General features: G+C 42.4%; 1 protein-coding gene across 3 annotated transcripts in view; it reads right to left on the reverse strand.

Moving 5' to 3' along the window:
* ADAMTS12 (ADAM metallopeptidase with thrombospondin type 1 motif 12) overlaps window positions 1-25,390 on the reverse strand; it is a 3,732,731-nt gene that overhangs the window by 1,279,769 nt on the left and 2,427,572 nt on the right. For all 3 annotated transcript variants that reach the window (XM_069220543.1, XM_069220552.1, XM_069220534.1), the window contains one exon: window positions 4,552-4,672. In XM_069220543.1, coding sequence (XP_069076644.1) covers window positions 4,552-4,672 — 121 coding nt within the window. The remainder of the gene's footprint in view (window positions 1-4,551; window positions 4,673-25,390) is intronic.

Below are 25,390 nucleotides of genomic sequence, written 5' to 3' on the forward strand. Positions count from 1 at the left end.
CACTCTACATCACCCTTCTGAGACTGGTGAGACAGTATCTGACTGTCCCTGACACTCAACCCATACTCTTCTGGGATGTCTCTACACTCTATATCCAGGACGTCCACCAGGGGGGAACCCTTTTCTCTGTCACTCTCTACTAGAGTCAGTAAAGTGTCCCTCCCCCCAGTAGGAATATGACTCCCTGTGCCAGTTCCTCAATTCTTCTCAGGGACCCTGTGCATAACGGGAACTACCTCATACCCTTGAACCGCCTGGGGTGTGTCAACTCCCTTCTTCAAGTTGGGCACCACATCTCTGTGCTTGTGCCCTTCTTCAGCAGTACTAGATGCAAGATTTTTGCTGCCACCATCTGAACTGGACTCAGCCCTTCCGGCTTCCAGTTTCAGCTCTTTACAGCTCAGCTCTTGAGCTGCAATCTTTTTTTCTTCCAGGGCTAAGAGACATGCTGCCTCAGCCCTTTCAAGCTGCTCATCTAGCTCTTCCATACACCGCTCTAGAGCTAGGAGCCATTCATCTCCCACTGGTTCTCTTTCCTCATCTGAGTAATCTTCCTCCTCATTGAGCAGTCCCCCTCCTCATCTGAGGGGTACTTAGTCATTTGTTTTTTTTCTGCCTCTCTCTCTGCCCATCTTTCTTCCCCCCAGACTATGTAGGCATGTAGCATTTCCATCTTAGTAGATCTCCTTGATACAGGAAGGCCCCATTTTCTGCAAAGCCTCCTTAGGTCAGCCTTAGTGAGGTGGTCAGTAGGCACAAAGAGTGAGTAGGTAAGCAATCTCATTGTTGATAAGGTCTTACCTGCAAAAACCAAAATCCAAAGTCCAAAATCTCAATAGTATATCCAGGAGGACATCAGAGAACCACAAGCAAAAAAGATGAAAAATCAAGTTGACCTTCAACTGTGGGTAGGTAGTGAAATACTTAGCTACTGTATGTCACTGCACAAACACAAGTCCTATCCTCACCGCTGATCACCAATGTTAGAAATGGGGTTTTTGGTTGGCAGTCAGGTTGCCCTCTGTCCAAGCAAGAACCCTCACTCTAGTCAGGGTAAGTCACACACAATCCAAAATCAGCCTGTGCCCACCCTCTGGTAGCTTGGCACGAGCAGTCAGGTTTAACTTAGAAGGCAATGTGTAAAGCATTTGTGCAATAAATCATACAACACCATAGTATAACACCACAAAAATACACCACACAGTGTTTAGAAAAATATATAATATTTATCTGGGTATTTTCAGGTCAAAACGATCAAAGTTGCAATATGAATTTGTAAAGATATCACTGAAAAGTGATATAAAGTGTCTTAAGTCTTTAGAAAGCAAACAAAGTCTCTTTCAAACACAAAGTACCTGGTTTCTGGTGGAAAATCTCCTCAGAGGGCCACAGGAGAAGAGATACGTGGAAAACTGGTGTGTGCGTCGATTTCTCCTCAGCACACACGGACTTGCGTCGTTATTTTCCACGCGGGAAGTCGTGCGTCGTTTTCCGGCGCGCGGACAGTCTCTTTCTGTGGATCGCGGGGAGTACCAGAAGTCACGGGTCTGTGCGTGGATTTTCCTGCTTGTTTTCCGACTGCGCGTCGTTCTGCGGGGCTGCGCGTCGAAGTTTTGATCTCACGGCAGGCGTTGCGTCGATTTCTCTTTGGGAGTCGGGAGGCGTTGTCCTTGCGAGGCCGTGCGTCAAAGTTTTGATCTCACGCCAGGCGTCGCGTCGATTTCTCCTGGGAAGTCGGGCGGCGTTGTCCTTGCGAGGTCGTGCGTCAAAGTTTCGGTCGTCCCGAAGGCGTCGATCAGCGTCGGTGTGCGGCGTTTTTCTTGCCGCGGAACAAGCTGTGCGTCGAAAATTTCGGCGCACGGAGCGTCCAAGTGGAAGAGAGAAGTCTTTTTGGTCCTGAGACTTCAGGGAACAGGAGGCAAGCTCTATCCAAGCCCTTGGAGAGCACTTTTACAGCCAGACAAGAGTTCAGCAAGGCAGCAGGCCAACAGCAAGGCAGCAGTCCTTTGTAGAAAAGCAGACAGGTGAGTCCTTTGAGCAGCCAGGCAGTTCTTCTTGGCAGGATGTGGTTTCTGGTTCAGGTTTCTTCTCCAGCAAGTGTCTGATGAAGTAGGGCAGAGGCCCTGTTTTATACTAAGTTGTGCCTTTGAAGTGGGGGTGACTTCAAAGAGTGTCTAAGAAATGCACCAAGCCCCCTTTCAGTTCAATCCTGTCTGCCAGAGTCCCAGTAGGGGGTGTGGCAGTCCTTTGTGTGAGGGCAGGCCCTCCACCCTCCCAGCCCAGGAAGACCCATTCAAAATGCAGATGTATGCAAGTGAGGCTGAGTACCCTGTGTTTGGGGTGTGTCTGAGTGAATGCACAAGGAGCTGTCAACTAAACCTAGCCAGACGTGGATTGAAGGGCACAACAAGATTTTAGTGCAAAGAAATGCTCACTTTCTAAAAGTGGCATTTCTAGAATAGTAATATTAAATCCGACTTCACCAGTCAGCAGGACTTTATATTACCATTCTGGCCATACTAAATATGACCTTCCTGCTCCTTTCAGATCAGCAGCTGCCACTTCAACAGTGTATGAGGGCAGCCCCAATGTTAGCCTATGAAGGGAGCAGGCCTCACAGTAGTGTAAAAACGAATTTAGGAGTTTTACACTACCAGGACATATAACTACACAGGTACATGTCCTGCCTTTTACCTACACAGCACCCTGCTCTAGGGGTTACCTAGGGCACACATTAGGGATGACTTATATGTAGACAAAGGGGAGTTCTAGGCTTGGCAAGTACTTTTAAATGCCAAGTCGAAGTGGCAGTGAAACTGCAGACACAGGCCTTGCAATGGCAGGCCTGAGACAGGGTTAAGGGGCTACTGAAGTGGGTGGCACAACCAGTGCTGCAGGCCCACTAGCAGCATTTAATCTACAGGCCCTAGGCACATATAGTGCACTCTACTAGGGACTTATAAGTAAATTAAATAGCCAATCATGGATAAACCAGTCAATAGTACCATTTACACAGAGAGCATATGCACTTTAGCACTGGTTAGCAGTGGTAAAGTGCCCAGAGGCCAAAGCCAACAACAAAAGGTCAGAAAAAATAGGAGGAAGGAGGCAAAAAGTTTGGGGATGACCCTGTCAAAAAGCCAGGTCCAACATTAAGGCAATGCTAGGGACACACTGGCAGGCTTCTCTCGGTCCTGTGGTGTTGGCCCAGGTTGAATGTGGTGATTTTAATAAGCATGTGTAACTGATCTTCGTTGCAATTTAGAGAGTGAGTGCTGGCTTCGTTGAGAGTGCAGCACTTGATCCTTGCAGCAAAGTCCTTCCTTGTGCAGTGTGACGCACTGGTGTTTGTAGAACGGCTCCTACAGCAAAGTGGTCCAAAGGAGGACACAAAGGGCCTCGTTATGAGTTTGGAGGCCCCACCAAGGCACTCCCATACTCAAGGGGAGGACACCACTTCAATGATGGTGACGTCCCCCCGGGCATATTACAATGTTCTGCTGGGCTGACCGGCGGGAACACTGTAGTATGCAGTTCTTGCTGGGGTCCCCGGCGGGAACAGTGCTACGATATTGTTCTCGGCTCGGGAGCTAAGGCCAATATTATAGCACCCTCAGAATGCGCAGACAGTGTTGTGGCCCCCGGCAACTGGTACTGGCATATAAACTATTCTGTACCCCTCACGTCCTACTTCTATGTTTGTGGAGTATCTGCTTACCCCACGTGACTAGCCATTTCTCACGAAGTAGCCATTCATGGAAAACACTTTCAATTCACCAAGAAACCACGTGTGTATGGTGGATAACAATACTTTGGCCATAAAAGAAAGCCGTTTTTTTCGTTTTTTGGGGTACAAAGTGAGAAAATACGATCAACTAAGTTTGCCACACCTTGTTGTTTTTATGCAAATATAAATATTTTCAGCAGCATTTGTTCGTTGCCTTAGAAGGCAAAAAGCCGCCAGAATGTAAGGTTTCAGAAGAATTATATTCTTCTTCTTTTACTTTAAAAAAAATCTTTTAAACATTTTAAAACGTTGTTTTCAAAATTGAAAGGTTGGACCAGATATAACTTGTTTCCTGCTACGATTCAGTGTCCTACAAATCGTCGTGAATGAAGTTCTACAATTTTACCTCGTTTCTGCACTAGGGGGAGCACTTCTATTCTACAAAACTGAACTCTTCTTGAATCGAAGTAGTTTTCAGAGAAGCCGGAAAGTGAGGAGTAGTGGAAAATAACAGCAAAGATGGGAAGTAGGTGCTGCACAGGCATTTGATGGCATTTATTGACTATGCAGGGCTAGGTGATTTTTCTTTACTGGGATTCAATATTTGAGAGAGTACATTTTAATTAAATAATAGATGTTAATGAAAAAGGCGTTACCTCCCGGAAATTAGAAAATATCCCAACTTTGCATTTTTATCTTAATTAGTTGATTTACGTAATGATCATTTAAAAAAAAAAAAATACGTTGTTTGTTCTACCCCGGTTACAGGTTGGTCACATTTAAAAAAAAAAAAAGATTTGAAGTAGAAATCAGATTCTTTGTACCGAATCCTTCACTTTGATTGAACGTCCTGCGCACCGTCTGACACGTCGAGCCATCCCCGAGGCAGACACCGCATCGATCTTCCGTCGCATTGGAATTTATCTCATAATCACAGCCGACATTCTAATAGAGGGAAAAAGAGAAAACACATTTCAGTCTAATATGTGCAAGTAATACTTCAAACTTTGCTCATCATTCGCGAAACATATGCCAATATTGATATAAGCGCTTAATAAAATAAATCTGATTAACTGCAACCATCAATTCTATTTCGTGTCATGCGTGGCTGTTAAAGGGCCCATCCAGTGAATGATATCACAGTGGACATCAAAACACAGGCTGACATCAGCAGGCAAAACTAGAAAGCACGTTGTTGGTGACTGATAGAGACTGTTTTTACCTCCCCACACTTCAAGACACCTTTCAATTGAGGATTCTGACTGGAACTGAAGTTTGGAGGGATTTAAAGCAAGAACTCAATGATAATATTGGGAGAATAGGTCTCTGCAGACATTACATGCAAGCACACGGAAGCCCTCCTTAGAGAATGTGCAAGGTCAGCGCTGAGCAAATGAACTATTTTGTGAAGGCAAGTGCTTGATACCATTCCAGCGTATGCTCGTTCAGAGGGCCTACTCTGATCTTCATGGCGGTATGTTGTTCAAGCAATTCTTGTTCACCTTGTAGCCCATGGTACCACTGCACTAGCTCCTGCACAACCAGAGTGATGGAATGAACACAGAACCCTCAGGATGGTGGCATCAACACAGGGAACAGGGGGTAGGGGTGGTCAAGAGACCCCATGGGGTAACTCAGGATGCGTGGCTGATCCATTCTTAAAGCAAGGCGGGGGTTCCATAGAAGGGCCTGGCTGGATAGAAAGGCCACATGGCAAGAGTGCACCAGGGAAACATGTATCCACTCCTTGGGGGAGTTGTGAGGGGGGGAGGGGTGATGAAGGCATGCACTGTAACGGATTACATTTACACATTTGTATTTTCAGGCTTCCCTCCCCTATTCACAATCTTATAGAATCCTAGCATAGGTACCCAGTGCCTACTAGATCTAAAGTTGGGCCTGCAAATGTTTTGTGGTAGGTGCAGGTAACACCTTACAGGACACACCGCGAAGCGCAAGTTCTGCAACAATGTGATGTTCGAACACAAACTCCTTAAACTATGGAGCTGTCTATTTTCGTGCTGCTAGTGCAGAAATCCATCATTACATGGCTTCTCTCTGGCACGGCAGAACTAGTGAAACGCTGTGTGAATGTCGGTCCAAAACTAAATAAAAAGCAGATATGCTTGAGTGGCGTAATAAGATCTCTTCTACATAAAAAACAACCAGCGTCACAGAAAATGTAAAAATGGGAAGATATTCAAGCATCCTGGATTGCCTGTATTTAATCTTGTAAGGCATTTGTTGCAGAAGTCTCCCCCCCACCGTATACAGAGAAGTGTGGGACAGGTAACGAATGTTGCAAAAAAGCCACCGATGCAGGTAGTTGAGCTGCACGACGTAAGATGCTTGCAAACAAAACCTGCAACAACCAATGACTCCCCAGCTGATTAGACACAAAGCACTCAAAGTCAAAATTGTCTAAATTCGCCACATTTCTGAGAAACAAAAGGTTGAACGCAGTACAACAAATACAGTGCATACATTTAGATAAAACACATCGACGTGCTGTTATCTAGTAAATACTGAATACACAGAGTATCGTGTTTCTAAGGAATCAAAGATTAAGAGGAATACGACATATACAGTACATATATTTGATAAAATATGACAAAGTGCTACTGTGTACTAAATACGGACTAGTTAAGTGTCACAGGTTACATTTTTCCTCAGTTTAGTATATGCCAAATAAAAGAGGCGGCCGTGCAACATATGAAAGGGATATGCAGTTGCTGTAGATATAAAAGAGCAGGTCTGCAATGGTGAAAGTTACAGTATTTAAGAACAGGCAATAAAAATGTCATCCTAGGAGTTTGATAAAAGGAAGAGAAACACATAATATGGTGCATCGACTGAACTGACCTCTAGTCACAGGGGCAAGGGCTCAAGTCGCATGGTGCGAAACAGTTAGAGGGAAGCTGACCATCGGTGGAAGCGGATTAAAATGGAACCTGGTGAGCCCAAAGGGTTGCTGTCTATTTTGGAGATAGGACAGGTACAGTTGAAGGCTGTTCCGCACGCAGACCAAATTATGGGACCACACAAACTGCTTTTGACCGTCAACCAAATCTCAAGACAGCCTCACCTTTTCGTAAAATAACTGTTTTAATTTACCTTTACTACAAGAAGTGCAAGAAACAGGTGTGGCAAATAGTCCCCGGTGGCCTATCTCAACACAAGGTTGCTTCACATAAGCTAGCCACGGGATATCTAGAGTGGATTGTAAGACAATCATTTAAGAATAACTTATTTAAAGAGGTCTCTTCCCTTACCCAAACAGAGTGCCACTATACGAGGGGGATAACATAATTCTATCCTTAATATTAGGGATGGCCAATTCGACATGAAAGATGGAATAAATGCAATTGCATGGCAATGCCAATAGATTTTTCAAAAAGTTATTTTCCACTTGTTGCAGAGATTTTATTTTAGAGATACTCCAAATGCCTACTCCGCAATGTTGCGATTGCCATGCATTTACTAGTATAGATCGTAGAAATCTTTTTAGTGGTTTTATTCCCAGTTTTTTGCAGAAACCATGTATACCATTTATGGATTTCTCAAATAGAGCTTTCCTACTTGTGAGCATTGGTTTCCAATTATTTTCTTTTCGAGTCAAACTCCCAGATAGAAGGATGTGGTCTACATAATCTTGGTGTTATTGATAAAATGTGGGTTTTTTAGTCAATCTGGACCACAGAGCATAGTAAATTGTTTGCACTTGTTCACCCTCAGATGTAACCCATCCATAAATACAGTAAAATTGTCAAATAAAGTTTGAAGTCCTCTCCCTATTGTAGCTATTGAAACCGCATCATCTGCATACAGTAAAATGGGTAAAGGAACCACCCTAGAGTATGGGGTGACCTTCGCTCTCAACTTTTAAAACATTCTATACCTTATTTATATAAAGGGACATTAAAAAAGGGCCAGGACACATCCTTGTCTCAAGCATCTGTGGATCATAAAAGTGTCTGTGCATTCACAGTCTGTACCATATCAGACACTGGCTAAGGCTCCCTTGTAAAGATCTCTTATAAAAGATAAGATACCCTGATCATCTACCATCTCACACATGATATCCCATAATTTTCAATGAATAACACAATCAAAGATGACTGACAGGTCCATAAAGGACAAGTACAATGGCCCCTTTTTAATAAGTGTATATTTACCAATAACTAGGCTAACAGTGCCTAGGCCTTTCTTACAGCCACACTGGGTATTGGATAGGATGTTGTTCTCAACAGCCTATTCTTCCAATCTATTTAAGGGAATATGACCCATAACTTTAGCTGTGTGTCCAACAGGAAATCAGTCTGTAGTTCTTGTGATGAGCTTTATCCCCCTTTTTATAGATGGGTATGATTACAGAGCTGTTCCATGTGGGTGGAGCCAACCTTAGCCACAAAAATGAACATGTTGATTAGGAAAGGGACCCAAAAGTCAGGAATATCTAAGTAAGCATCAAGTGCGACCCCATCTGGACCTGGTGCCTTACCGTTCTATTTTTTCCGCCAATGCTCTACAAACCTCTGGGAGCTCAAAGACCAAGGCTGGGCTAATTGCCTCAGTGCTATCCCTCATTCTATTGTCAAACCAGGCCCCTTCTAAAGTAGAAAGGTTATTATCGATCTGGCTAAAGTGCTCAACCCAGGTATGAGCTGGAATGTGGGTTTCTATGGCAGGCCTGAGGGATCACTAAGGAAGGGTGCATTTACCACTCTCAAAAAGGCTGTGCTATCTTTAATTTGGCTGGCATAATGGAAAGAAGTCCAAGCTTCCTCCTTAATCTGCTTTTGTAGAGTGCCCTGGCTTTTTTAATTGACTCCACAGCTCATGGTCTAATGTGTAAGGCCTTTTGTGGAGCAGTGTAGGCTTTTGTACATACAGTGTCAATCCAGCCACAAGGCTTTGGGTGGGAGAATCTGGCAGGTCTAGTGAGAGACTCCCTAATTTGTGCTGATATATCTATCAGTTTAATCTTGTCAGCCCCTGCTGATGGGTCTAGACAGATACAAACCTCTTGTTGCTTCTCCTTGTTGTGAACAAATTGAGGGCGCTTACCTTAGACCATTTAATTGTGTATCCATTTTTCCACCCAAGTTCTAATTTATGCCTGGCTGGGGGCAGGTTTTAATTAAGGCCGCCAGCCCCTCCTGCAAAATGAGGGCTGCGTGATCGCTATGACATGTGATATATATAACTCAAAGATGAGTACAAATTTGCTTAAGCTTTCTGAGACTAAGATAACATTTTTGGCAGTGGAACAAGAATTTCTTGCAAACATGGGAAGGGGGTGAGATGATTTTGAACCTATATCATTTGCTATGGTCATATTATAATTGACCATGAAGTTGTTCAAAGTATCCCCATATCTGTCATTGACAAATTGGGTCAGGTTCTCTCCTTTGGTGTTAGATAAACCACATACTTGTTTAAATGTCCAGTTACAATAATGTATTTTAAAGGAACACTTTAGGTGAGAACCTCAATTGGCTTACACATGCCTCTTATGGTGATTCTACAGAGGTGATTCTTCTTGGAATATTGGAGAGTTGACTGTCTATGCACTGTTCAGAGGCTGATAATATGCACAGAGGTTTCAGATGATCCTTAAGGATCTTTCAAATGGCATTGTCTAAGTCAAAAACCACCTGCCTTTTCTTGGAATCAAAGCAATTACTGTACAGGTAGACTAAAAGAATATCCCACTCTCCCTGCAAAGCAAACAAAAGTACATGCAAATATGTGGAATCGTTGATGAACGTGACTAGTTTCCCTTGGAAGATGTTTAAAATGTATGTTGCCCCCTTAGATCTACTAAAGGGGGAAGGCATAACTGGTGAAAAATAGACAGAGAAACCGCCAACATGGGAAACCTGCAACACCCAGGTCTCCTGAAAGCTGAATACATGGAACCTAGAAACATATTCCCTCCAACTTGCCATAACTAATTTTTGATTCAGACCAGTTATGTTCCATGACAAGACCCCAGAAGTGCTCAAAATATCCATAGAGCTAGGATGCTTAGGTGAGCTTATTGACACATAAGTATGAGATGGCAAGGGGGGGGTGTTAATTTTTAATTGACCATTCTCATTAAAGTGATGAGGATGAACCGAATCTGTGGGGCCATCATAGTAGGAGGCACTTGTAAATTTCATATCATGTGAACAGAGTCAGTCCAAGTTGTTCAGGTCACTAAGACATTTACATCAATTGCCCATTCTCCAATCATAATCTATTTGAATACAAGGTCTAGCGATGGCATGGGTTACGCCATGATACTCATAGTGACAGGTCCCCACAGACGGCCTGGAAAAATAACCTAGGGGTGCAACAATAATACACTTGGATGAGTTATACACATTAGAGAGTAAGCAGAGAATCTTTGCAACCAAGCAGGAGTGGCAAAAATTTATTACAGCAAAGTTGCACATATGTGTTGTCTCCCCTCTGCCCACCCAATTTACCTGTCTAAGCATAATCATGTCATAAAACATGTCATTAGTCAAGCCAATTGTGCTCCTCAATCACTGTATACAACTGTTTTAAGCTCCCTCCATGCTTCCTGGTTGCCCTCAACCAGAGGGGGTACATATGGGACTGTCTTGGGTAGTAGATCTTGGGTGACATATGCAGCCCCAGTGGGGAGGAGACCTAGAGCCATATGTATGAACACAATTTCCCATAGACACAGAATGGGTAAAACCCTTTGATACATCTGGCCCCTAGATCCTGGTCTGGTGAGGTCTGAGTTTCTAACCTCATATGGGGAGGGAAGGACCTATTAATAGAGTGGGTACTAGGGTGGGCAGTAGGACGAGGGTCACCATCGGAGGCCCAGTGAACTCCCACCGTAGAGGCTAGCTTGCCCCAAGCTAGCTGATGTTATATTAGGCATCATACAGGGTTTTGATGGCTGTGCTTTAGGTGAGAACCTCAATTGGCTGGCGCATGCCTCTTATGGTGATTCTACAGAGGTGATTCTTCTTGGAATAACGGAGAGTTGACTTTCTATGCACTGTTCAGAGGCTGACAATATGTCCCGGCACTGCTCAATAACCTCGTCCTGGAAAGACTGGAAGTCCAAATTTATCAAAAACGCATTTCTAGAGGGTCCAGAAGTTAATGGATGTTGGATTGGTTGGGCTTGTGCTGGGTGTGCTTTTTGTTTCTTCTTAGGTGTTGAGCCAGAAGTCTGAGGGGGGTAAAAGAGGGTGACTGAATCGTGAGCAACCATAGCACAAACATTTATGTATATACCCCCATTATAGTTAATTGGTTTTGTCCCAAAACTCTGGTGAGACCCTTTAAGTGGTATTTCCAGGACTGAGAATAATGGTGCTAGCACTATGGAGCACCACTAGAGTCGATACAGTTTTAAATGTGGCCTCTATCTTTGCCTTGCGATTACGATTTTCCTTGTTGAGTGCCCCCATGGCTCCTGTTAAGAATTTTGTAACAGCTGGTCTGAGCGGTGGTCACTGCCGCTCAGACAGTTCCCTAGGGTCTGGGCAGTTGCTCCAGCCTGGCTGTGAGAAATCTGCCAGCCAAACACACATGCGCACTTACATGCACTCTCCCCTCCACCCCTCCTACCTCCTGTGACCCAGCCCCACCCCTCCCTGTACTGCTGGCTGAGTCAGAAGATGAAAAATAAAACAAAAGTGCAGGGGGGCGACACTCCTTTGCTATAGCAAAGGAGCCACCCCTGGTAATTAAAACCAAAGGATTGGGTGCAAATAAACTGAGAGAGTCAAATGCAAGGGGAAGAACTCATGTGCTCATAAATTGGTGCCTCAACAGCATTCAATGCAGTATAAGTAATGCCCTGTTCTGCGTCAGGTGGGGCAGGCCACCACCAACCCAAGCAAGCTGCATTAACCTACTGTCACCTGCTTGCACTAGAGAAGGGAGCCCACCAGTGCCTAGCACTCAGCGATGCTTCACCCCTACCACTTAAGGACTCCTCAGAGAGCGATGGTCCAGATTTTTTCTTCCTGTGTAATTGCCTTTTTAGGATTGAAAGGAATTGGTCATGGGAACTCAAACGGGGGGTATAGACCAGAAACCCCCTTATGTAGAAAAGTCAGAACAAGTAGAGAGTGAGAACCCACTTGTAGTTCAGTTCAATGATATCCAATTTTCATTAAATAAACTTGCAGACTGTGCTTAATATTCAATCATTTATTTATACGTTCCAAATCAGACACAGCCAACACGTGTTTTGCCTCCTATGGTGAGTACACTTAGGGCTTTCTCAAGGCATTTCAAATAATCATGTATATCAAATGATATGACGATTTCTAGTCATTACAAGAATTTATATTGGGAAATGCATCATGTAGTATGTGGTCTGAATGGAAGTAACCTGTGCCGTGTATCCAGTATTGATCGAGTGAGTTTGGATAACTGAACTACAAATGGGTTCTCACTTATGGACTCCAATTTCTCCTAGAGCAGTCCAAAGGCTGTGTCTGTAAAGGCTATAGAGACTCCATATTTTATCTCACTGGGATGCTACTAAATGTATGAGGGGGGTACAGCGAGCAATGTGATAGGCTGACAGGGGCAAGTCAAGAGAGCCCACCACTGGAGAACACAGGAGGAGAGGTAGAGGCATAGAGGGTTCACTTCTGTAAAACTCCGTACACACCCCTTCAAGCCCTCTCAAGTACCTCTTTGTGCGCATCTCGTTGCCCTCATTGTCTTCTTTCTCCGCACTGGAAGCAGCAGCACAGAGTGCGAGACACACTGCCAAAGCACCAGGGAAATGCAATGGGAATGCTGGGCCTCCTTCAGATGCATTGTGCGGGGCCCAGGCTCTCAACTCCAGATCCCAACACATTTTGGTTGCAAAACATTTGTACCTACCAATGTGAATTGTTATTATGAAGGGACAACCTAATTATCAGAAAGAGGATTAGTTCAAATTAAATCTGGGGCCAGGTCACAAAAAATCTGTCTGGCACTGTTAAGCGCTTTGGCTGTAAGTAAGGCAGTGATTGCTGCAAATAACTTTCAGCACTGTATTAAGAAAGGCTAATTTATGGAGATAGTAATATACCACAAGATATCAGTGCATACTTGTTTCGTAGCATTTTGGTATAGTGGTGATATGTTGATTTTTAAGTTGTTGTGGTTGTTTAACACATTAATGCATTGTGCCATTGTTGTGTAGTGCTGTAATTGTAGCGTTGTGATATATGTTCACTGTTGTGCTGTGTTTTGTTGTTTTAGTTGTTCTACTTTGTTTTAGGTTATTGTCTTGTTTACTCAGAGATTTCAAGAAATGCTGTTACATTTACAGCCAAAACACCACATTGATTTAATTTGTTTAATTGAGTTTAGAGTAGGGATAGAATTATGAAAAATAGGTTTTAAAGGGGAATTAGTATTAGAATTTTGTAAGCAGTGGTTGAGTACGCCTTTTAGTTGGGTGGCGACAGAGAAAGAGGTGGAAGTTTGAGAAGGATGTTTAAAGGTTCATAGTAGTCAGAAATGTTTGGGATGAGTCAGAGATAGTGATGGGACAAAGGCTGAAAGAATGATTTTTCAATAACAAAAAACTAAAATTAACTTATACATACAAATATGCACATGACACTTGGTAAGGTTTTATTGAGTGGAGAAATCCTCTCTATACAAATACGCGTTTGTGCATGGAGGCAGCAATATTTATATGGTCTGATATGCATAATTAGCTTGTGGTGAAATATGTAAATTTTTTATGAAATTCCTTGAAGTTTTAGTAACAGGCATAAACTTCTCTATTTATGCACCTATATGCACCTAGTAGCAGCAATTATGACGGTGTCTGATATACACACGTATCCTGTAGCATACTATAATGTTTCCCTTATATAAATGTATCTGCTTAAAAAAGGGCACTTATTTCAATGTACAATGACACATGTATAACAACAACTTCATCTCTATACAGTGAGAAGTATAGTCTGTCATGTCAAAATTTACTGCTGTGTTGTAAGAATAGTTGGCATGTGGGGAAGAGCCCGCTCCTGACTAATCTTCTGAAGCAAAGGTGGTTGTCAGTGGATCTTATGTGTGTGGGTCTATACTTTGGCTGCTCTTCTACCTGTTTTTTCTTGTATGTAAGGATGTTTAGGAGGGGACCCATTCTTGAGGGTAGGTATCTTTCTTGTATTTGTTGTTTTTCTTCCTGATGAAAGGTCATCTTTTGCCAGGTATTGCTTTGTGTGTAATCCAAAATAGCTGGAAAGCGCATCTTATGGCAACTGGTAATAAGCATAGGGCTCTCAGAGCAGGGGAGATGGATGCTTGTGGCTTTGCATGCTAAGGAGTTGCGGAGCTGTAATTTTACAACCGTAACTCGGCAAAGCTACAAGTTTACATTTTCAGGTTGCGAAATAATCACATTTCTAAAACGTTGCAAGTACAGTCTCATTACAATCAGAGCGGTAACATCAGAGGGTTGAGCCTACATTGTAGGACAAACTACAGCTATTCAAAATAAACATATAGATACATGTTGGCTGTCGAAAAGAGTAAAACTTGGAAAACCTTTAGATTTATGCACTAGGATTTTAAATCCATCCCGATCCTTCTCTGGTGTTTGTGTGGGTCGCTTGCAATAATCATATTCTCGTTAACCAAAATTATTTATCTCTTTATGTTTCCTTTGTATAGCAATTTAATTAAATTAGAGCAAACTCACTTTAGAAAAAATAAAGTAACTGGATTTTAAGCAGCTACCGAATACTTGATCCGGAAGGTAACTGTATTCAAGCAGCAGAGTAAATCAATTACAACTCTATCGTGACTGACGTTAGATTATTGGATGATAGATACTGCCGCATCATAATACTATTAGACCAGGAAAAGGAAAGGTTTACAGGATTCATGCGAATGGAACCTGGGTGTAGCACCCATTATACATTTTATAATGCCAGAATCCAGCAATAAACAAACACAGTAAATGAAAGGTTAAAGTTCAAAGTTCATGACTCAATGCTAGTGCTGCACAATTGATGTAGTATGAGACTCGACCATCAGTGAAGGAGGAATTGATATTACAAATATTACAATCTCGTAAATGCTAAAATTCTTTGTTCTCCATATTCATATGGTCCGGGTTGATAGCTATCCCCCTCTAAAGTAAAGGCCCCATTACTTCTTAAAATGAAAAATGTATTTAAACACTCACGTAAACGGAAACTATCTTTTTTTACCAGAATTTTTTAGCCCCTAAAAAAATCGATCGAATCTGAACAAATTGCATTTTTATTACAATAGAATTGGGGGTTTCTTCGTTCTGCATAGGCTTGAAAATTACTCATGTATGTATATGGTATTTATAATGGCCAAACCTACACAAACGATAGAAGAAATCTGTACAGGGTCAAAGATAAGCACTGAATTAGCAAGTGATAGCAGAGGTAGCTGGGTAGTGGATGATTCATGATTTGTTATGTATTGTTCTTCAAAGAAGTGAGTCTTCAACACTTTTCTAAATTTGGGGCAGTGCTGGGGCATTCGGCATGGATATGGAGATGTTCTTCCAGATACTGAGAGTTTAGAGGGAAAAGGCCTTCTTTCTTTTTTTTTTTCTTTTTTATGCTTCTTAGTCTGCAGTCTGCTGCTGTCCCTGCTGTGGATATGCTGAAAACCACCTGAGATAGTGAGCTTGTGATGGTCATGATGGCTTTGTAAATGATGCAGCTGGTTTTAAAGATGCTGTGGGCTGGCAAGAGAAGACAGTTTATTTCCATCACAATGGAGGTGATGTGTTTGTATTTCTTCTGGCCCTGGATGAGACATGCTGCAGCATGAAGGATGCCCTTACGCAGTGCCAGTGTCGTTTGTGAGAGGTCATGGAGCAGGACATTACTATCATCAAAATACAAGAGTATGAGGGCTTGAACAGCAGTTCTGGAGTCACTTACTGGAATACATTATTTCACTACCTTTAAAAGAGAGAGCTGGTAGAAGTCAGCCTTTGTTTTTGGCAATGTATTCCTTTAAGGGTGACCTTGGTGTCCATGGTGAACCCAAGTGACTCGACATTCAGTGATAGTCTGTGTTCGAAGACATGTTTTTGTACCAGATTTGTAGTTATTCTTCTTTGTTGCTCATGGCAAATAACTGGAATTCCAACTTGGTGGCGTTGAGCTACACGTAGGTGCTAGACATCCTGGCCAGGATGATCCACAAGCTCTATTTAAGGCTTTTGATGTCTGAAGCAGAGAAAACGTTCAATAAGGGTTGTGTTTGACATTGGTGAAGGTTGATTTTATGTTTGAGTATAGCACAAAGCAGCTCCATGTAGAGGTTGAGAATGATAGGAGACAGTATGGGTCCTTGGGGGACTCTACTTGTCATGGAATTGTTTTGAGACCTGGAGGTGCCCATGTAAATAAGCTAGTGTCCATTGGAAAGGTAGGATTAGAAGAAGTGAAGGACATTGCTGCTGAGTCACATTTGAGACTCCAGAGTGTGTTTGAGGGTGGGATGGTTGAATGTGTCAAAGGCAACTGAGAGGACCAACAATATCCGGAGGCAGAAGTCATCTTCATCTGTGGGCATGAGGGCATTGTCCTTTCTACGTTGTGTACGTTAGCAATCTCCATGCTGGAGAGTCATCATAGGCCAAGCTAGTTATCATTGATGTGATCTTGGTGTTGAATATACACTGCTTTTTCATTGATCTTGCTGAGGAATATTGATGAATGATAGGTGAATGATGGGCTATTGTTGAAGTTAATGAAGGTCTAGTGCAGGTTTCTTTAGTAGTGGAAGAATTTGGCCTTGAATGAGTGAGTCATTGAGAATGCTGGGTAATGGTGAAAGAGAATACCCAGATGGAGCTTTGATTAAGGTCAAATGTAGGACATCATTTTCATAAAAAGTGGATTTGAGGGAGTTGCATTTATCAGTGAGATCTGCAAAGGAAGGTTGATTCTTGTGGGATTCCAGAGGAAGGAATGGGTGTACTAGGTGAAGCAGGCTTGGTGCTGTCGATGTGCTGTTGAATCATCTGTATTTTTTAATTGAAGAAAAGGTTGATGGCATTGCACTTCTCTGTGTAGTGAGGAGTAGGTGGGTCTGGCAGGGGTTAGATACAGTTGGTAACTGTCTTCAAAACTTTCTGCTTTCGTACATGGCTTCATTGATGGCATTGGTATTGTACTTTGCTTTGGCAGATGTGATGAGCTGGTTGCATGTTGTGTGGAAGGACATCAGTAGCATCAAGTCATCAGGAGTTCTATTTTTTTCTTGTCTGTGGATGAATCGTTTCTTCTCAGCAGGTGTTTGGGTACTAGAGTACTGAAGGTTTTGGTTTGCACTTGCATGTTTTAATTGGGGCTTGGATGTCCACTTAGTTTTCCAAAAAAGTGTTGAAGTTGTTTAGAATGGTGTTGCATGGGACATGGATTTAATAAGTTGAAAGATGAGTTCAAGCATTAGAATGTCGGTGGAGATGTCTTTGTTTAATCTCAAGGTTCAGTCTTCTCTTTTGTGTTGACCTTTGTTTGTTGCTAGGATTCTCGATAGGATTAACATATTTTTTCCTTCTAAGTAACCCCCTTTAAGGTTAAACATGTTAATCACTTAGATGTGAATGTGAGTGATTCATACAGAATACACATTTATTTTGTCATTTTTTTCTCTGCAACATTATAATAGGCTTCATTCCTCTTTCATCCACCCACTCTCCAATGTAGACTTTAATTTGTCTGAAGTTGCATCTCATATACAGACTGTTGGAGATATTTACATATCTACAGCTTTCCTTCTATTTACTCCTAAAAATACAAACATAATAAATATAAAAAATCAAGTTGCTTGATTATGTTCACACTAATCAGCGTTGACTGGTATGTTTTAAATAATAGTTGATGAGTTCTGATTAAGGTTTCATTGAAAACTGTTTACTAAGCTTCTTGTTTATTATTGCTGCTGAAAGAACACAGTAGCAATAAAAATAAGTAAATGGGCATCTGGCCACTTTAACTTTCTGCTAATTGTTTATCCGGAAAGGTTCAACAATAATTAAATAATGTTACATAGGCTAAGCACAGGGTTTGAAGGTGTAGAGAGGAACTTTGGGCCTGCTGACCCATACTAGACAGACCATGTAGAATCACATCACCTACTTTTGCTGAACGTAAACAGGAGGCATTTAGCTTCCACATGCTGAGCTTATCAGCCCAGTAGAGGAGAACAGCAGAATAAAGCATTAATGTTCAAATGGTTATGCGGGCATAAACCATCTCTCAAATTCAAACTAACCTATTATTTTAGTGCTAAGTTTAGCTTAGTCAATAAAAGAATAAGGGTGGCTACTACTGCCAATATGTATTTTTTTGTTTTTTCAGAGCTTTGGAAAATGTTTCAGGTACCATTCTGTTTATTTCTATTGTAGTTACAATTCATATTGTGCAAGAGGATAGAATTATAATTTTGAAATAAATCTTTAAAATATATCCATTGTTTCCTAGTGTTCTTGAAGGTGCCCTTTCCTAATTAGAGAGGGTTTGGATTTCACTAACTATCCCATCAGATTTATAGTTACATGAAGCACATATCACTAAATGATTACTCAGAGGGTTGATGGGTTGTTGCTGTCTGATTGGCTTTTTGTCTCGAGTTGGCCAAAGTCCTTAGTGCCAGGAAGTCTGGAAAGCCATATTCTGGGCTGGGTTTTACAGAATCTAGAAAATGTATGCTGCTAAACAGGAAGACAGGGAGCCAAATGGTTGGTCCAATCCAGGGGTCAAAATGGTTTGCAATGGACTGTTGGTGATGCTCAAAAGACAAGGTTGTTATACGCAAGTACTTGTGGGTGTCACTTTTAGTTCAGAAAGAGATATAAAATCAAGTACTAGCTCAATATAGACAAACATTTAGGTGCTATCATGAGATGACATCAAAGGACTAATGAAGACTGAAAAACATAAACTTCTGTTTTTTTAGTGAAGGTGTAAAAACTGTAAACTTCATACTTGTATTGCGCACTTTTACTCTGTAAATCAGGCTTCTTGGCGCTGTACACATACAGCTGTGGAACCCTTCCCGGCTTTCCCTGTGAAGTGCCCACTCCAGGGCACCCCCAAGGTGAAGCCAGGCATCCCAGTGCTGTTGGAGCTGTTGTGGAGATTAAGCAAGTTATTGCCCAGAGTTACAGAGTGGGACCCATGGTTACATTGACACCAAGGTGAGAATCGTCAGGTCTGAGGAAATTTAGCCAAAGACCCACCAAGGCAGGAATTGAACCCTGGTCCAGGGCCAGACCTCTGCATAAGGGTCTGCTGCTCTAACCATTGAGCCACACTTCTCCAAGGTGCAAGTGCTACAGTGGCAAAATGATATTTTGCTTGACGCACTGAACATTTTTGCACTCTTACTAATAGTTGTCTCTGCTAAAAACACAGTGAGGCATGTCTAATGGATTGAGTGCAACATGGCAGCTAATAGTTGTCTCTGCTAAAAACACAACGAGGCATGTCTAATGGATTGAGTGCAACATGGCAGCTCAGCCAATGACTTTCACAAGTTGCCAAATATAACCTTGGATTCCCATAGACCACCCTAGGTAACAAAGGTTTTGGTTACCCCTAATAAACTCTGTTATATTGGGAATTTTGTTGATTTTTAGGACTGGATTAGCAGCTGTCTGTGAGAGCTTATGCGAGCCCCAGAATAAGAGCTGTAGAAAGTAGCACTGTCTGTGAGAGCTTATGCGAGCCCCAGAATAAGAGCTGTAGAAAGTAGCACCAAGTAAGAGCTGTGGCTCATGTTAATCCCATTTGTTGTTCTTCTCAAAAATATTTGATTAAACATACTTGTTAGCTCACCTAAGAAGTGGTTTAATTGCTCATAATTAATAGTAATATTGTTACTGCAGACTCAAGGTCAAACACAGTAGGTAGGGGCTTTGCATTGAGGAACTTCATGTCCATTACAGTAGAAAGTGGTTTCACATTGTGAACTATGATAACTATCACAGGAAGAAGCTTAACATTGAGCTGTTATGCCACAAAACATACAAAGTGTCTTTACATTGTGAACTTAATGACAAATACAGTAGGAGTGTTTTTACTTTTTAAACTCTTTGCCATGCACCATAGGCAGGGGCTTTCCTCTGACAAATGCTGTAGAAAGGGGCTTTATATGACATGACAAACACCACAAGAAGAGGGTATACAGTAGAATTATTTGACAGATACAATAGAACTGGGTTTTATATTGTCAAGCTTGTGACAAAGGCAATAGAATTTGATTTCATACATATATGTTTCTTTAGGTCAAGCCCCAATAAATGTTTGGAGTCTCCAGTAGGAGAGCTAATATTCATGTCAATGTAAACTTTGAATCTGCTTAAAATGTTTCATGGATTTCTTTAGCAAGCAGCTATGGCCATGTTTATGTTAAAATTAATAGGCTTGCTGTTTTAATTTTTAAACCTGGTGACAAAGACAGACAGACCCTTATTTCAAATTGTGAATGACTTGACAAAGCATGTAGATTTACCCTTTCGATTGTGAAACGCCTAATATTTTCTCATTGGTCCATATATGACCTTTGCTGGGTTATACGATTCGAACTTGCTGATGCACAAATTCTCAAATGCTACCTCACAAATAATGGTGGTTGCCACCTATAATATTTCTTTGAGGCAAGTGATTTGCATTCTGGTTAATCTGCAAAATACGTATATGATGCATTCCCGTTTGTAATTTCAATAGCAGCATTGTAAATAGTTGTCATGCTGATTAAAGAATGTATTTATCTGTATTAAATTACTTTTCCTTTTTAAAGACAAAGCACCGCTTGGATTTTGATTCTTTAAATGTTGATATTTTATGTTTTTGATTCTGATCATATTGCACCTCACTGAGTCAGGCCAGGGGTGCTCTGCCTATTTATATTTAAAAACAAGTGCTAAAATTGGCACTCGGTCCCCACTTTGAAGGTCTGTAGTAAGGAAGATGCAGGAAACCAGACATGAATGACCCCCATTGACGCAATTGGGGCTAGTAACTTTAGCCTGCCTTTGGACCACCTGAACTGGATTTCTGAAATAGCATAGGAAACGGATTTACCTTGTGAATGCCTTGCCAGATACCATAGAATAGAAAGTCATGTTACATTGTGAAATCCATAACAAATACCATGGGAGGGGGCTTTATAGTTGAAAATGTGTGAAAAATACAGTAGTATGGGGTTTTAAATTATAAACTCTCTGGCCTACAGGTATACTTAGGTGCCTTTTTAGGTCTGTCCACACAGTAACATGCTTAGTGTCTCCTGAGTGAAAATATGTTCTTGCCAATGTGTAGGCTAAGGCTACCCACGCCAAATTTGCGTCCTTTTTTTCCAACATCATAGGGATTCAAGAGGTACCCAGACTTTGTGGGTTCCCCTGAAGGAGGCCAAGTAATTAGCCAAAATACAGTGAAAATTTCGTTTTTTAAAACAAAATGGGAAAAAAGGGCTGCAGACAAAGGCTTGTGTTTTTTTCTCTGAAAATGGCATCAACAAAGGGTTTGCAGTGCCAAAATCACCAGCTTCCCAGCTTTCAGGAACAGGCAGACTTGAATCAGAAAACCCAATTTTTCAACACAATTTTGGCATCTTACTGGGACATACCTTATTTTTACGATTTTTCCAGTCAGTGACAGAAATGGGTGTGAAACCAATGCTAAACATTTCTGAAAAGTAGACAAAATTCTGAATTCAGCAATGGGTAATTTGTGTAGATCCTACAAGGGTTTCCTGCAGAAAATAACAACTTAAATAAAAAAATATTGAAATTGAGGTGAAAAAAACAGCCAATTGTCTCTACGTGTTACTCTGTAACTTTTTCCTGCAATGTCAGATTTTTGAAAGCAATATACTGTTACATCCGCTGGACTCTTCAGGATGCGGGGATACATAGGGCTTGTAGGTTCACCAAGAACCCTAGGCACCCAGAGCCAATAAATGAGGTGCACCATGCAGTGGGTTTTCATTCTATACCGGGTATACAGCAATTCATTTGCTGAAATATAAAGAGTCAGAAATAGGTATCATGAAAAACCATTGTATTTCCAAACTGGGCACAAGATAAGGTGTTGAGGAGCAGTGGTTATTTGCACATCTCTGAATTCTGGGATGCCCATACTAGCATGTGAATTGCAGGGCATTTCTCAAATAGACGTCTTTTTTACACACTGTCTTATATTTGGAAGGAAAAAATGTAGAGAAAGACAAGGGGCAATATCACTTGTTTTGCTATTCTGTGTTCCCCCAAGTCTCCCAATAAAAATGGTACCTCACTTGTGTGGGTAGGCCTAGTGCCCGCGACAGGAAATGCCCCAAAACACAACGTTGACACATCACATTTTTCCACAGAAAACAGAGGTGTTTTTTGCAAAGTGCCTACCTGTGGATTTTGGCCTCTAGCTCAGCCGGCACCTAGGGAAACCTACCAAACCTGTGCATTGTTTGAAACTAGAGACCTAGGGGAATCCAGGACAGGGTGACCTGTGGGGCTCTTACCAGGTTCTGTTACCCAGAATCCTTTGCAAACCTCAAACTTTGGCTAAAAAAACACTTTTTCCTCACATTTCGGTAACAGAGAGTTCTGGAATCTGAGAGAAGCCAAAAATGTCCTTCTACCCAGCGTTCCCCCAAGTCTCCCGATAAAAATGGTACCTCACTTGTGTGGGTAGGCATAGTGCCCGTGACAGGAAATGCTCCAAAACACAACAAGGACACATTACATTTTTCTACAGAAAACAGAGGTGTTTTTTGCAAAGTGCCTCCCTGTGGATTTTGGCCTCTAGCTCAGCCGGCACCTGGGGAAACCTACCAAACCTGTGCATTTTTTAAAAGTAGAGACCTAGGGGAATCCAATATGGGGTGACTTGTGGGGCTCTCACCAGGTTCACTTACCCAGAATCCTTTGCAAACCTCAAAATGTGGCTAAAAAAACCCTTTTTCCTCACATTTCGGTGACAGAAAGTTGTGGAATCTGAGAGGAGCCACAAATTTTCTTCCACCCAGCGTTCCCCCAAGTCTCCCGATAAAATGGTACCTCACTTGTGTGGGTAGGCCTAGTGCCCGCGACAGGAAATGCCCCAAAACACAAAGTGGACACATCACATTTTCTCACAGAAAACAGAGGTGTTTTTTGCAAAGTGCCTCCCTGTGGATTTTGGCCTCTAGCTCAGCCGGCACCTGGGGAAACCTACCAAACCTGTGCATTTTTTAAAAGTAGAGACCTAGGGGAATCCAATATGGGGTGACTTGTGGGGCTCTCACCAGGTTCTGTTACCCAGAATCCTTTGCAAACCTCAAAATGTGGCTAAAAAAACACTTTTTCCTCACATTTCGGTGACAGAAAGTTGTGGAATCTGAGATGAGCCACAAATTTTCTTCCACCCAGCGTTCCCCCAAGTCTCCTGATAAAAATGATACCTCACTTGTGTGGGTAGGCCTAGTGCCCGCGACAGGAAATGCCCCAAAAGACAAAGTGGACACATCACATTTTCTCAAAGAAAACAGAGGTGTTTTTTGCAAAGTGCCTACCTGTGGATTTTGGCCTCTAGCTCAGCCGGCACCTAAGGAAACCTACCATACCTGTGCATTTTTGAAAACTAGAGACCTAGGGGAATCCATGATGGGGTGACTTGTCGGGCTCTCACCAGGTTATGTTACCCAGAACCCTTTGCAAACCTCAAAATGTGGCTAAAAAAACACTTTTTCCTCACATTTCTGTGACAGAAAGTTCTGGAATCTGAGAGGAGCCACAAATTTCCTTCCACCCAGCGTTCCCCCAAGTCTCCTGATAAAAATGATACCTCACTTGTGTGGGTAGGCCTAGTGCCCGCGACAGGAAATGCCCCAAAACACAAAGTGGATACATCACATTTTCTCAAAGAAAACAGAGGTGTTTTTTGCAAAGTGCCTACCTGTGGATTTTGGCCTCTAGCTCAGCCGGCACCTAGGGAAACCTACCATACCTGTGCATTTTTGAAAACTAGAGACCTAGGGGAATCCAAGATGGGGTGACTTGTCGGGCTCTCACCAGGTTCTGTTACCCAGAACCTTTTGCAAACCTCAAAATGTGGCTAAAAAAACACTTTTTCCTCATATTTCTGTGACAGAAAGTTCTGGAATCTGAGAGGAGCCACAAATTTCCTTCCACCCAGCGTTCCCCCAAGTTTCCTGATAAAAATGATACCTCACTTGTGTGGGTAGGCCTAGTGCCCGTGACAGGAAATGCCCCAAAACACAACGTGGACACATCACATTTTTCCACAGAAAATAGAGGTGTTTTTTGCAAAGTGCCTACCTGTGGATTATGGCCTCTAGCTCAGCCGGCACCTAGGGAAACCTACCAAACCTGTGAATTTTTGAAAACTAGAGACCTAGGGGAATCCAGGATGGGGTGACTTGTGGGGCTCTCACCATGTTCTGTTACCCAGAATCCTTTGCAAACCTCAAACTTTGGCAAAAAAAGCACTTTTTCCTCACATTTCGGTGACAGAGAGTTTTTTAAACTGAGAGGAGCCACAAATTTCCTTCCACCCAGCGTTCCCCCAAGTCTCTCGATAAAAATGGTACCTCACTTGTGTGGGTAGGCCTAGTGCCCGCGACAGGAAATGCCCCAAAACACAAAGTGGACACATCACATTTTCTCAAAGAAAACAGAGGTGTTTTTTGTAAAGTGCCTACCTGTGGATTTTGGCCTCTAGCTCAGCCGGCACCTAGGGAAACCTACCATACCTGTGCATTTTTGAAAACTAGAGACCTAGGGTAATCCAAGTTGGGGTGACTTGTTGGGCTCTCACCAGGTTCTGTTACCCAGAACCCTTTGCAAACCTCAAAATGTGGCTAAAAAAATACTTTTTCCTCACATTTCGGTGACAGAAAGTTCTGGAATCTGAGAGGAACCACAAATTTCCTTCCACCTAGCATTCCCCCAAGCCTCCCGATAAAAATGATACCTCACTTGTGTGGGTAGGCCTAGTGCCCGCAACAGGAAATGCCCCAAAACACAAAGTCCTCATTTGCGGTCCCGGTCTCCGTCTCTGAGATCTGACCATCGTCCCCTTCATCATCACTGTTTGTCTGCACCTCAATCCCTCCATTATAACAGGTAATTGAACACCTCGTCTACACAGTAAGTCTCTTCCCAGTAGGGATAAGGGGATTCACAGACTACAAATCTATGTAATCCGTGGAAGGTACCTATCTCAACTTGGACTGGATCTGTAATCGGATTCGTCAGGAGCTGATTTGCTACTCCTACCACCCTTATGGTACAACCCGAAAGTGGCAATTTCGGAACCTCTGCACTTCTGACTGTAGAGCGTGTAGCTCCTTTTTCAACTAGGAATGAAACCTTATGACCCATCACCTTTCCCTGAACATAAGGTCCCCTCTGATCTACTTCTAGGGACGCTGAAAGCCTGCACTCCTCACTATCTGAACAATCATCCGACCATTCATCGTTTATTCCATCCTCTCCATGCAATGGGAACTGTTGTACTGTATCATTTTGACTCATTGTTTGACCTGTGACCTGTTGAGGAAGCATCACCTGTTGCTGTCCCATTGGAGCCAGCGGTAACTGCATTTGCTGTCTAGGTACCATGGGAATCTGCTGTTGTACCTGCTGCATCTGTG

This window comes from Pleurodeles waltl, chromosome 1_1 (assembly GCF_031143425.1).
Source record: "Pleurodeles waltl isolate 20211129_DDA chromosome 1_1, aPleWal1.hap1.20221129, whole genome shotgun sequence".
NCBI classification, from domain to species: Eukaryota; Metazoa; Chordata; class Amphibia; order Caudata; family Salamandridae; genus Pleurodeles; species Pleurodeles waltl.